The sequence below is a fragment of the Phascolarctos cinereus genome, unplaced genomic scaffold (genome assembly GCF_003287225.1).
Source record: "Phascolarctos cinereus isolate Bilbo 61053 unplaced genomic scaffold, phaCin_HiC Scaffold_3;HRSCAF=262, whole genome shotgun sequence".
Lineage (NCBI taxonomy): Eukaryota > Metazoa > Chordata > Mammalia > Diprotodontia > Phascolarctidae > Phascolarctos > Phascolarctos cinereus.
Genome location: NW_027555736.1, coordinates 119,045,038 through 119,059,888, shown reverse-complemented (window position 1 = coordinate 119,059,888; position 14,851 = coordinate 119,045,038). Strand labels below are relative to the sequence as shown.

The 14,851-nt window shown below is 42.1% G+C and overlaps 1 protein-coding gene across 1 annotated transcript; it reads left to right on the top strand.

The window, feature by feature from the left end:
* The first annotated feature begins 12,031 nt into the window (after positions 1-12,031).
* Positions 12,032-12,934, top strand: MESP2 (mesoderm posterior bHLH transcription factor 2). Its single transcript, XM_020963191.2, has one exon. The coding sequence runs from the start codon at positions 12,032-12,034 to the stop codon at positions 12,932-12,934; it is 903 nt and encodes a 300-aa protein (XP_020818850.2).
* The last annotated feature ends 1,917 nt before the right edge of the window (positions 12,935-14,851 follow it).

Genomic DNA, 14,851 nt, shown 5'->3' with positions numbered 1-14,851 from the left:
GGTTTCATTTTTGGAATGTGAGATGGAGAAAGGGGATTGGCTGGAAAGAGCCCACATTGTTCAGATGTAGGTGTGAGCATTTACACCTTGGAAATGGGGATTGGCTACTAATCAGGACTTGATTGATTGTTTTCTTGGTTGTCTAGACAAGAAACTAATGGAGAGAATGTGAATAATGCAGATTAAACTTAAAAGTGTGTCCTACAGTACATTTTTGGGGGAGGAAAGGCAGTTGTTAAACATTTAACAACAAACCTCCGTGTGTACTTAGGTTTAATACGTTAATCCTTTGAGGACATTTCCCTCATTGTGGGCCCAAATCCCAACAGGCAGTTTTGGGGAGTTGCTTCCAAAAATATTCTTTCCCTCAGAAGTAGCCAGATAGTGCAGTGGATAGAGTAATGGGCTTGGAGTCAGAAAAACCTGGGTTCAAATCCAGCCTTAGATATTTACTAGCTGTGTGATCCTGGACAAGTCACTTAAAAAATGTTTTCCTCTGTTTCCCCCATTGTAAGATGAGGATAATGACAGCACCTATCTCTCAAGGTTGTTATGAGGATCAAAGGAAACAATATTCGTAAAATATTTAGCACCATGAGTAGTCATTCAGTCATTTCAGTGGTGTCTGACTAGGTTTTTAGGTACTGCACAATGTACTACTATGCCCATTATGCACAGTAGGCACTTGATAAATGCTTGTTCCTTTCCATTTTCCACCGGCTTAAGCTAGTTGTTCTCAGAGGATGATACAGAGCCTAGGCTGACCCCTATCAGAAACCTTCTTACCACTGCTTATGCTCCCCATAGCCCTCCTGAGACAGGAACCCACATGAGGCAGCCTAGTGACATGTTAGTAGTATATAATAATAATGATAAATGATAATAATAAATAATTATATAATAATAAATGATCATAATATCTCACTTTACATGTAGCACATTAAAATTTACCAAAGTGTTTTTCTCACAACAGCCCTTTGCGGTAGGTAGTTTGTGTAGGTCAAGGATTGCCAAACTACAGCGAGCAGAAGGGCGGTACCCTACTGTAGGTGTTTGTCAGTATGTCTGATTTCATCAGTGTGGGCAGCTTCTTGGTATGAAAACTCCCTTCCCCTGATGCAGATGGGTAGCTGATCTGAAAATGGGTGTCTTAGAGAGATGCTTGGGGGCAGGGGGGACTGAGGAATTAAATAACTTGCCCAGGATCACACAGGGGGTATACTTGGTAGGGGGGGGAGGCATGCACAGGACTGGAACCCAGGCCTTGTGCCTCCAAGGACAGCTTTTCAGTTCACAACAGCATAGATTCTTAGTGTAAATATTATTACAGATTAGATTTTACAGATGAAGAAACTGAACCTTAGATAATGACTGATGGAGAATTAGCTCTGGTTGTTAATTCCTGGGTGAGTCTGCAAGAACAAGCTGTTAACCCAGAGCTCTTCCAAAATGGTAAATTAACAGGAATGATAAGAAGAAAAAGAATACTAGATCTTCAATTAGGAAAACAAGAATCTTAGAATAAACAGAAAAATTAGAGCTCCAGGCTCCCCTTCAATTCTGGACTCCTACCTGCAGTACTTCTGTGAGGTGGTCATCTAGTCGCTGCTAGAACCTCTTCAATGCTGGACAGCTCACACTGCCCAATGAGTCAGTCCCTAATGAACTAAATGAGAAAGCATAATTCAGGTTGCTAAGAATCAGCCTGAGATCTCTACTCTTTGGACCTGGTCGGGAAGGAAGTGGTAGCCTATTGCTAAGCTGTTGACCTGGCAACAGGGCTGCTACCTCCAGAGAGATAGTTAGGCCTTCTCGAGCACCTTTAACCTCTAGATGGGCTCTCCTCTAGGCCAGTGGATCTTCCAGAGGTGTGAATGAAAGCAGTGGCCCTGTAAAACTAGCTGAGCTTAATTATGACTTTACTCCTAAGTACACCACAGGCACTCTGAAGGTTTTGGGGGGTTTTTGCTAGCAAGTTTTCAGCTAGGACACAGCCAATCAATATGTCAGAGTTCTGAGACTGATTACATTTGTTTGAGTGATAGCACTAGAGTTGGAATCCAAGGACTTGAGTTCAAATTCTGGCTTGGCTACATACTAGTTATGTGACTGACACTTAATACTCCTGAGCCTCAGTTTCAGTCAGTCAGTCAATTAAAATTTGTAAATTGCCTCCTATATAACAAGCGCTGTGCTAAGTGCTGGGGATATAAAGAAAAGCAAAAGACAGTCCCTGCTCTCTCTCATGGAGCTCACAGTGTAATGGGAATGAGAGAGAGAGAGAGAGAGAGAGAGAGAGAGAGAGAGAGAGAGAGAGATCTGACATCTATATCTATATATGACAAATTAGAGATAATCAACAGAGGGAAGGCAATAGATTAAGGAGGACTAGAAAAGACTTCCTGTAGAAAATGGGATTTTAGCTAGGACTTAAAGGAAGCCAGAGAAGCTAGGAAGCAGAGATGAGGAGGGAGAGAATCCCAGGCATGAGGGATAACCAGTGAAAATGCCCAGAGTCCAGAGATGGAGTGTGTTGTTCTAAGAATAGCAAAGAAGCCAGGGTCACTCTGTTGAAAAATACGTGGTGGGGGCAATATAAGGTGCAAGATGATTACACAGATTGGGTGGGGGGAAGAAGAGGATGGTAGTGGGAGAAAGGTTATGAAGGGCTTTGAATGCCAAATAAAAGATTCTATATTTGATTCTAGAGGTTGTTGTTCATTTTTCTTGTTCAAAGAGAACCAATGACATCATGAGGGCAATGGCTTGATTTTCATGTGAATTAGATTGAAGTGAGGCAGAGCTGAACAAAGTTGTCAACCTCACTCTCTCCTCCTCAACCTCACTCTCTCCTCCATAGTCATGGGAGTCTAGTGGCAATGCAAAGGTCAAGATGACTAGTGATGCATAAAAGTGGCAAGAAAAAGCCTTCACAGTGGAAGGGAGGAGGGAGGAAGTGAGAGGGAATGAGTGAATCTTACTCTCATCAGATTTGGCTTAAGGAGGGAATAACTTTCACACTCAGTTGGGTATGGAAATCTATCTTACCCTACAGGAAAATAGGGGAGAAGGGGAGAAGAGAGGGAGGATGATAGAAGGGAGGGCAGATTGGAGGAGGGGGTTATCATTCAGAAGCAAACACTTATGAGAGGAGGTACAGAGTCAAAGAAGAGAATAGAATAAACGGGTGGGGTGGGATGTGATGGAGGGAAATATAGTTAGTCTTTCATAACATGACCGTTATGGAAGGGTTTTACATGACTGCACATGTATAACCTATATCAAATTGCTTGCATTCTCAATGAGGGTGGGTAGGGAGGGAGGGAGGGAGAGAATTTGGAACTCAAAGTTTTAAAAACGAATGTTAGAAATTGTTTTCACAAGCAACTGGGAAATAAGATATACAGGCAATGGGGCATAGAAACCTATCCTGCCCGACAGGAAAATGGAAGGGGAAGGGGATAAGAGAAGGGGGGTGATAGAAGGGAGGGCATATTGGGGGAAGACATTTAGAATGCATGTCATTTTGGGGGAGAGGGGAGAGATGGGGAGAAAATTTGGAACTCAAAATCGTGTGCAAGTGAATGTTGCAAACTAAAAATTAATTAATTAATTTTTAAAAAGAAACAATTTTAAAAAAAAGATGACTAGAGATGGCCTGGGATGCAATGGATGACCTTGGGTCTTCAACGTCTAACTGAACTTTAAGCACTCCACAGTGCCTTGCTTTAGCCACATTCATGGCTGCTAGAACAAATTGTTCTCATGTCCTCATTCTGCGGGGGGAAGTCTTCATACGCTTGGGGTAGACATTCCCCTAACTCACTGACAGGTCTGAGGCCTGTAAGTTACCCTCAACCTGGTTTAGTTTATCTGCTGAGTTGGTTTTACTGGGATGGGGCCACTGAGCATGCTACATTTCTTGGAGCCTCAGTCAAGAGTGAGTGAATGAGCAGCTCTGAAAAGAGCTCAGCAAGCCCTCATACTGGAGGCGCTAGTCCTCCTTCAACACCCCATACAGAGGTAATATGGAGTGACTGGATCTTATTAAGCAGGGGAGTGATGTGGTCAGACCCATACTCTAGAAAAATTACTCTGACAGCTGCGTGGAGGATGGACTGGAGTAGGGAGAGACTTATTTCACACAATCATAGAAAGATAGAATTGAAGAGTTGGAACAGACCTCAGAAGCCATCTAGTTCAAGCATTCCTTGTGCATCCTAGACAAGTGATTATCCAGCTTCTGGAAGCCACTCAGTGAGAGGCAATTCCCGGTAAGCTTGAGGTGACCTATTTCGTTTTGTACGTCTTTAAGAGCTGGAAATGTTTCCATGTAACAAGCCTAAATTGTCTTCCCTTCATCTTCTACCCACCACTCCTAGTTCTGCCCTTTGGGACCAAGCAGAATAAATCTAACCTGTTTCTATATGACAGCCCTTCAGAAAAGTCAACAAGTCAAGTCAACAAGCATTTATTAATATTTAAGTGCTGCTCACTTGTCTCCCTGAAACCTTTTCTTCTCCATCTCAAGTTCCTTCTACTAACTCTCTATAACACATTCTCTAGTTCTTTTCCTCTCCTCATCACCCACTTCTAGTTGTACTACAGCTTATCTCTCTCCTTCCTAAAATATGTGTCTCGAACTCAACATGACACTCCAGATGAGGTTAAATGAGTGCAGAGTTTTAGAACAACAATGATCATCCTGTCCTGAACACTGTGGCCCTGTTAATGTAACCTATGAGAACACTGGCCTTTTTTTTTTTTTACAACTACTGTCTTAGGCTGTTGACTTGTAATTCACTAAAACTCTCAGATCTTTTTCAGATGAACCTCTATCTAACCATGCTTCCCCATCCTGTACTTGTGAGGTTGATTTTGTTTAACCTAAACACAGGATTTTACAGTGATGCCTGTTAAATCTCATCTTATCAGATCTGGCTCTCCATGGTAATCTGTTAAACTTGTTTTTTTGTTTCCCCAAATACTTTAGATAGCCATTACAGCCTTATGTAATCTTCAGATTTGACAAGCATACCTTCCATGACTAAAAAAAAAAATGTTGAAGAGAACAGTCTTGGAGAATTCTATTAGAGACATTCCCCTAAGTTGAATATTGCTCAATTAATGAGTATTTATTTGGCCCATTTAGCCAGTTCTGAACTCACTTATCTAGCCTGTATCTCTCTATCTTATCTATAAGGATTTCACAGGGAAATTGTCAAATGCTTTGTTGAAACCAAAGCATTTTTTATCTTCAGAATTACCCTATCTTATCAGCCTAGTGATCCTGTCAAAAAAGGAAATGAAGGTAGCTAATTTTCCCCCCTTCTAATGAAACTACCCTAGTCTCTTTAGAAATCACCGCTTCCTTTTCTTAATATTCAGTAATTATCCTTTTAATGCTATCGTGATAGGCCAAAAAATATCTCTCTTTGGGGGGACCTGGCCTATTTTGTGTCAGGCTGACTGTATTCTAGACATTCTTACTTCTGTGTTCTGCTATTTTCTGGAATAATGGTAGACCATCTGAGATCACATGTAACAACATTGTACATCCATGTGTGGTGTCATGTACGTGGAAAGTGATGGGGACCTTCTTTTGGAAAACTGGATTATGGTTAGATATTCTGTATTTGTCCACCATGTAGTTTAGATCCATCTTTTCCAATGTCTGTGTAGCTGGAAAGGTTGGTCTTTAAAAGGACCTAACTCAGAAAGTCAGGTGGCTTTTTGCTGCATTCACATCTAAGGCTGAGGGACTTCTTCATCCACATCCATACAGCAGGGATGGGAGAGCATGAGGGTCACCTATTTCTCCTCCCCACCATCAGGCCATGTGACCCTCAGAAATAGGCTTGGGGCTTTTTTGTTTGTTTGTTTGTGCTTTTCCATTAAAGGTTCTGGGAGTGGAGCATGAGCCATGACCATCCCAGAGTTCAAGAATCAAGGTTGGCTATTTTAACCCGCCTAGCATTGATGTCCTGAGTAGCAAGGATCCAGGACACAAGCCTAGCAAGTCAGCAGAAGCTGGTACTGCCAGTGGATTTGAATCTGGTAAAACTAAAGTTATGTAGGAACTTGGTAGGACTAAAGTTGTGTGAAATAAACTGTGAGCCTAAGAACCTAATACTCCAACTTCCTCCCCATCCAGAGACCTAGGTGGTATAATAGAAGGATTATGCCCCTTGGATGTTAGAGAGAAATGTTTGTATGTTTTTCCTGCTATATAATATTTGAAGTAAAATTCTCTTTAAAAGCTAGTCCAATGTTAAGTGGCTAAATGGAATTGTAGTGCTAGTTACTGGTCTGCTAAAAATTGAAGAAACCCAATTGATGGGGGCTCAAGCCAAAGTCAGAGAAAGCCCAACGTCCCCAGGCCCCTCAGGTTACTCAAGAACCTTGGGGGTGAGGGTAGGGGAGTAAAATGCCGCAGGACTATTCCAGAGAGAATGGGGCAGGAGTCAACCATGTTACACGAGAAACTTCTAGGCATTTCTGTACATCGAGCTTATACAAACAAGGATTGGCCATCTACTTCCTAGCATCACCCACATTACAGATGAGAAAATGATTTAAAAAAAAATGTGTAAGTGAGAACCAGGCCCTTCTCTTTCGAGCTATAACTAGGGTCAGATGATCAGGACTTTACCCCAGGTTGCCAAATTTAGAGGATTCTGAGTACACTTGTAGTTTTTTAATAATATAGTAACAATAGACCTTAGCACCTAGTTAATAAAAATAATTAGTTAAAATCAGAAACTGTTAGACCAGAGTGAGCTCCTTCCAGGCCTTATCCTATTTCTAGTCATTCCTCCTGCGCCCTTTTTATACTCTGCTCGTCTGAGAGCACATTTCATTCCACTTACCATGAGTCTGGCACCATAAAAATATAATAATTTCAACTCTAGTTGGTGAGCCTTGGTTTGCTGGTATTGGTACACTGTCTTTGGTTATATCTTTTCTTTATTACTCTTGCCTCCATTTGTCTTCTTGGTGTTTCTTAAAGTCTTCCCCTGTTCAAGTTAAAATGCATTGTAATAAAGGTCCATTGCTTTAAACATGTACTGGCCTCCCTGACTCCTCTGTGACTCGTTCTTTTTTTTTTTTTTTTTTTTTTTGCTTCTTGGTGAGGCAGTTGGGGTTAAGTGACTTGCCCAGGGTCACACAGCTAGCGTCAAGTGTTTGAGGCTGGATTTGAACTCATGTCTTCCTGACTGCAAGGCTAGAGCTCTATCCACGATATCACCTAGCTGCCCCAATGATTCATTCTTTAAACCCCCAAACTATTGCAGTAGACTGGGTTGATAGGTCCTAGAATTTTGGCAGGAATCAATAAATGGCAGGCCCACTGGCCTATAGTTTACAGAATTTGCTCTCCTTTCTTTTTCAAAAATTGGCTCAGAATTTGCCTTGCTCCTGTCATGTTGCACATTTTCCACTCTCTTTAGTCCTTCAAAAATCCCTGACAGTGGCTCAGTAATCATACCTACTGGTTATTTTTGTGTCCTGGGATGTAGTTCATCTTGGATTGATAACTTGAATTCCCAGAAAAGGCAGTCAGATCCTGTATGAGACCATCCCCTCCTTTATCTTGGATTCCCACTCCCTGCTAACCATTTTCATTCTAAATTCATGATCAAAAAATCAATTATCTTGGAAGAGAAAACAGAAGCAGAATAAGAGATCAGTAATTCATCCTTGTCTTACTATCTTCATCATCTCACATCCTCTGAGTAGAGATCCTGTTCCTTCCTTGAGTGTCCCCTTACCGCTTTAAAGCTTTAAAAAATACCCACTTTTCAATATGTGAAATGGAGTTAAACAAGATCATCTCCAATGTCTCTACCACCCCTAGATCCTATAATCTGAGTACCCTCTGTTTTTCTTAGCTGGGAAGGAAGTCCCTTTCTAACAGGCCTGGAATTGGTTCTCATACATATTTGAATCCCACACAGACCTAAGTACAAAGACTTTGTACGTCAAAGAATATAGATCGTTGTAACTGCAAATCGAGTCTAACTTTCTTGTTTTACAGAAGAGGAAACTGAGACCCAGAAAGGTAAAGGCCCCCAAAATCACACAAGAGCTAGTGGAGATTGTGGGACCAGATTTAGAAAAAGCCAAAAGGGCTCACAGTTCTGACCTCCCAGAATACATTATGTCTAATAGTGGATTCAAATTCTCTCTCCTCTGAATCTAATTCAGAAAAAAATGTTTAATATCCCCCTTTGTACTGCTTTATGGTTGCTCCTGCTTCTGGGCCTTCAGTCAGTTTCCTCTTCTGAAAATGGTGATGATGATGATATTTGCATTACCTAACTCACAGGGCCACCATGATTATCAAATGGGAACAAAGATGGAAAGTATTTGGCGAGCCATAAAACGTGATGTCAATGCTAGCTCTTATTATTATTATTATTAAAAGACATTATAACCAATGTACTACTGCACGCCTAAAGGAAACTCACTATCTGTAGGTCAAATATCTGTTTGAATGATGGTAGATATTCAATAAGTAAGCACCTGTAGTTAGAGGAGCTGAGTTCAAATACAGCCTTAGACACTTGCCATGTGTAACCCTGAGCAAGTCATTTAACCTCTCTCTGCCTCAGTTTCCTCAACTATAAAAAAGAGGATAATAATAGCACCCATTCATCAGGGCTATCGTGAGGATCAGGTGACACAGTATTTGTAAAGTGCTTAAAACAGTGACTGGCACATAGGTAGGCAGTCACATGGTCGTTCCTTCTCTTCTCCATGCCTCTTCATTGAATAGGAAGGGACAGACTTCAAGACTATGTCACCAAGAACTTATCCCAAAGAGCCTAGTCCAGAAAAATATTATCCCAAATGATGAAGGCCAATGGAGAAGGGGATAAAGTTAGTCTCTTACTACCAGATATTAATCAAGTGCTCTACTTATACTAGACCATTCTCATAAAACTTGTAGAAAAAGTAGATATGTGGGTTGGTAATTGATGTCATCTCAGTTATCCTTTTTTTTGGGGGGGGTGAGGAACAGTACAAGTGTGATCTTTTCCATTCTTTTGAAATCTTTCCCTCTTTGAAATAGCTTGACAATTTCAGTACCCTGAAAACTGAATTGCTCACAATTTGGAACTATACCCAAAGGGCCATAAAACTGTGCATACCTTTTGATCCAGCAATACCACTACTATGTGTATATCCCAAAGAGATCTTAAAAAAGGGAAAAAGACCCACATGCACAAGAATCTTTGTAGCAGCTCTTTTTGTGGTGGCAAAGAATTGGAAGTTGAGGGAATGCCCATCAACTGGAGAAGAGCTGAACAAGTTGTGGTATATGAATGTAATGGAATACTATTGTGCTATAAGAAATGATAAGCCAGCAGATTTCAGAAAAAAACTAGAAAGATTTACATGAACTGATGCTGAGTGAAGTAAGCAGAACCAAGAGAACATTGTTCATAGTACCAGCAATGATTAACTATGACTGACTTAGCTCTTCTCAGCAATACAATGATCTAAGACAATTCCAAAAGACTCATGATGGAAAATGCCATCCATATCCAGAGAAAGAACTATGGAGTCTGAATGCAGATCAAAGTTATTTTCTCCTCTTTTTTTTTCTTTCGCATGATTTTTCCCTTTTGTTCAGATTCTTTCACAACACAACTAATATGTTTAATATGATTCTACATGTATAGCCTATATCAGATTGCTTGCTGTTTTGGAGAGAGAGGAGGGGAAGGAGAGAGGGAGAAAAAAATTTTGAACTCAAAATCTTATAAAAGCGAATGTTGAAAACTATCTTTACATGTATTTGGAAAAAAATAAAATCCTATTAAGTGGGGGGGAAATTGTGTTTCTCAAACCCCAAAACAAAGACTCCTGAGGAAGTATTCCATTGTTCAGCAAGAACTGGTAGAAAAATTGGATGGTGGTTTCATAGAAAAAGAGCTTAGATCTCTAATTTATATCATATAACATAAAAAATTTAAAATGGACATGGGATATGGATATAGACTTATGCATATATATGTACTTATATATACATATATTAAGTAACAGCATGAAAAAGGTGAAAGCATGTAAAGTCATATTTTTCAAAGCTATAGATAGGGAAATAATTTGTAACTAGTCATGGGATCAATATTATTATGAAAGACAAACTAGTCAACTTTAGGTATATAAAAATACAAAATATTTTGCAACAAAATTAATGCAGATAGAATAAGAAAAATTAATTTGGACTGAGAAAAAAAATCTTTATATTAAATTCAAAGACTCAGACACATCTGTGCTCTCACCAATGTAGGTATTCCCTCCAAAGATGCAGATGACAACCCATCTATGTCTGCCTATCTCAAGTGATTCTTGCCATTGTCCTCCCATAAATTCCCCACAAGGCATCCAATGAGCAAGAGACCTTCCTCAAATTTTCCTGACATTCCATGGGTACTAATGGAGAACCCAGTCTTTCCATTGATTATCCAAAGTATTGTGTTAACTATCTCTGAAAAAAGCTGATACAATAATAATCAGTATAGCTAACGAATTTGTATAACATCTTAAAGATCCCAAAGTGCTTTACTAATATTATCTAATTTTATCCTCACAACAGCTCTGTGAAGTAGGTGCTATTATTATCCCCATATTAAAGATGAAGGAACTGAGGTTGAAGGAAGTTAAGGGACTTGCCCAGGGTCACATATCTGATAAGTATCTCAGACAAAATTCAAACTCGTCGATCAACAAATGATCAATAATTATTTGGAAAAATATTCAAAATGATAGTAAATAGAGAAATATCAATTAAAACAATTCTGAGGCATTTGGGGCAGCTAGGTGACACAGTGGATAGAGCCCTGGACTTGGAATTAGGAAAACCTGAGTTCAAATCTTGCCTCAGACACTTACTAGCTGTGTGACTTTGGGCAAGTCATTTAACCCTGTTTACTTCAATTTCCTCATCTGTAAAATGAGCTTCAGATGGAAATGGCAAACCACTCCAGTATCTTTGCCAAGAAAACCCTAAATGGGGTCATGATAAATCAGATATGACTGAAAAAATGACTGAACAAGACTTTTACTTCAATCCTTTCCCTCAGTCATCTCACAGAGCTTTATCCCAATCCTCTACAATGCATGAAAAATCTAATTCCTCTTTCTGAAATCAATCAACATTTATTAAGCAACTGCTCTGTGCTAGGCTGGGGATATAGCCCCTCGGAGGTACACATTAGACATAGAAGTGGAAACTAAGACGTACTGTTTAGAACCACGTCCTTTCTTGTCTACCTTTATTTAGCAGATCAGAAGGTATGAGCTTAAAGGGAACCCAAGGCTCCTTGCCCTAAACGTGGCCAACCCTCCACTCTCTATCTTGGTGACCTCAAGCAAGTAACTCAGCACTCTATGCTTCCGTTTCCCCAGCTATAAGTGGAATGGGCTTAGACCTATAGCACAAAGCCAAGTGCAGGGAAATGATGTCATTCAATCAATGCCAAAGGGTTACGGGGGAAAGGAGATACGGATAATAAGTAATTTTATTTTCCTGGCAATCTTCGTTCCAGTAGCTGAGTTCCTGAAGGCTTTTGCCTTCACCCCTTCCTGTATGGACAATGATCCATGGTATTTCCCAAGGCCGAGGTCCTTGATCATAGTAGCTCCTTCCCAGGATAACTTGCTGAAGGCAGATCTGGGCTGTCTTGGGTTGGTGGGGAGAATAGAAATAGTGGGGTGTCCTGGAGTGGGGTGGGGAGGATGGTGAGAATGTTAACAGCTGCCGTTCAGATGTGAATTGTCCTTTCCACACTTTCCTTGCTCTATGGAGGTTCAATTAAAGCAGTGGAGGAGTCAGAATCCACACCTCTGCAAATGGGCTCTGTTTCCCAAGGCCCCCTTGTCCCATTCTTTCCCTGGGCTCTGTGGGTTTTGACACCTCCTTGCCACATGACAGGGGGCCATCTCACACCTCGGTCTCAAGATAAAAACCCCAGCCTGCCTGGTTTGCTCCCCAGTCTCTCCTTGGAGCTGCCCCCCAACCATGGCTAACTCTCCTCACCAGCAATCGGCCAGGCAGGAGAATTGGCTGCTACCCCAGGACTGGAGCTGGGGCTGGGGCAGTCACTCAGACTCAACATCCCCTACCTCCTCTTCTGATTCGTATAGCTCGTCCCCATCCTACGGACACCCAAGCACCTCAGAAAGCCTTCCCCAACCTCTGGGCTGCCACACTCAAGAGACCCCTACTTCTGTCCCTTTCCAAAGGAACAGAAAGGAACGAGGTGGCACAGCCAGTGGGCAGAGGCAGAGTGCCAGTGAGCGTGAGAAGCTGAGGATGCGCAACCTGTCCCGGGCCTTGCATGATTTGCGGCGCTACCTACCACCCTCAATGGCGCCTGTTGGACAGAGTCTGACTAAGATTGAGACCTTGCGGCTGGCTATCCGCTACATTGGTCACCTGTCAGCCCTTCTGGGACTCAGTGAGGAGAGCCTAAGGCGCCGGAGGAGGGAAGGGGCAATGCAGAGCTGCCCACTCTGTCCTGACAGGCTAGGCTGCTGTCCAAACCGGACCCAGAGCCTCAGCCCAGTCTCCCAAGCTCCTAGGACCTATTCTCCCCAGCTCCCTGAAACCTGGGGGTCCCCACCTTCCTGCCCACTAGTTCTGCCCCAGCCCAAGCAGTGCATGGAGCAGAACCTCAATGCCATATCTTGGGGTTCACCTTCTTGCTTCTTGGGATCACCAACCAGACTAGACCTGCCTGGAGGAAGACATCAAGCTGCAGAATTTGGGAATCCTTCCCCAACCTGCCCCAGAACACAGACCCCACCCAAGTTACACTGGGAAAAAGACACTGAACCTGCTTCCTGGGCAATGTCTCCGCACTCCTCTGAGTTGACTACTCTATACCAGGTACAATATTTCTTCCTCTATGTGTCTCCATGAGAAATTCAAACCATTTATTTGAGAGACAATTTCCAGACTCAAATTTGGAACTAGGGAGGATAGTGGTTGGGGGCTGGGGTGTCTCCTAATGTAATCTTCATAGAATAAGGGAAAGTCAGAATCAAAAGAAACTTAGATATGATCTAGCCCAACCCCATGATTTTACGAATTAAGATACCCTGCTATCCTATTTCTATTGAAAGGTACTCATGAAGCTTCAATGCTTTAAATATATTCCTCAGGTCTTTTGGCCACCCCGCCCCTCCCTAGACCCAATTTAGCCAGAAACCCTTAGGACCAATTAAGTCAGAAACCTTTAGCCTGTGCTGATGGACACACCGTGATTCCTAGTCCTAGCCCCTGGTTTAATTTCCCCTTCATTCACTCCAACATTTATCAAAGGCCTACTTTGTGCAAGGCAGTGTTGCAAAGATTGTCATGGGCAAAAGGGATTAGTAATATTCTTCTGGTGGAAAGGTAGCTTTTTCTCCAGTGATGCTTCCCCCATCCAGATTCCCATATCCAAGTGCCCCATTGTTCTCTTCTCTCAGGAAGACTAGTGGGCAGGTTGGAGGATAAAGACAGGAAGACTTGGTGTTGGGGAGAGGGTCAGGTGCTCTTGTGGTGCATGGCCCAGTGGCATGGGAGATCTTTTATAGGTGGGGGAGTAAGGTTTCCGATGGAAATAGCAAAGCATGCTGGCAGACGAAGTAGAGTTGCATGCAGAGAAAAAGAGCCCTGGGTTTAAATCCAAAATCTGCTCCTTTCTCCTTTTTAGTTCTGTGACTTTGTAAGTCACTTTATTTCTCCAGGTCTTAGTCTCCTTATCTGTTTAAAAAAAAAGTCTTTTTAAACTCTAAATCTTTTGATTCTCTCCTTTTCCGGGAGCATGTTTGACTTACCAGAAGTCCCGTGTCACTGATTTGGACTCACCCAGATACTCCTATGTTCCACCATCCAGATATAAGAAGGCAAAGAAACACTGATTCTTTTTCCATGTCTCTCAGCTTTCTGAGAGAATGAGCTCCCATGTCTCCCTGGGAATCCCATGCCCAGACATAGGATTCATGACACACAGGGACAGGAGCCCTAACTTAACTCTGGCACCCTCAGGGACAAGTGTCTTTGAAGGGAAAAGAGTCCCTCTGTAATTCTCCATCACTCCATCCATGAGTTAGCCAGTCCTGTCTCCTCTCCAGTCCACTAGGGTGCTTCTAGGTCATTTGTTCACAGAAGGATGACCAGGATGGCGAGGAACCTGGAAACTGTAGTGACATGTGGGATCAGGAATCTTTATCCTGAGAAAGAGAACACTCTAAGAAGGCTTATAGGGTTTGAAGGGCTACAAGAGACAGGAAAATCTAGGGAACCAACCACACTTGATCAAGTCTCTGTGTCACTGATCAACTCTTTGTTTCTCTTCTGGTCCTAGGTCATCTCCACCTCTCCGGAACCCAGTTTGCCAACTATCACAGGACCTTACCAGCCACAACCCATGCTCCAGAGATGTCAGCCAGAGCTGCCAGTACAGTGGGATTGCTGGAGTTATGATGGCCTGGCTTCCGTACGGGAAACAGACCCTTCACTCATGTTCAGAGAGGACAGGTCCCCTGAGTGCTAAGGTACTAGGCTCAGGGCCTCTGAGCTTGGGTAAAGAGCTCGTATTTCTTAATTGATTGTCCAAAAAACTGTTTATGTTTTAGCCCATCTCCATGAAGTCCAAGAATTAAATCTATCTTATCTGCTACTCCTCCGAGTTTTTTTTTTATATTCATTAAATACCATAGAATAATACTTTGAAAGCATCCCTCGTTGCATCCCCCTACAAGTTCATAGATTTAGATCCAAAAGGGACCTTAGAGTCCATTCAGTTACCCCCTTCATTTTACAGATGAGCAAAAAGAGCTGCAAAGTAAC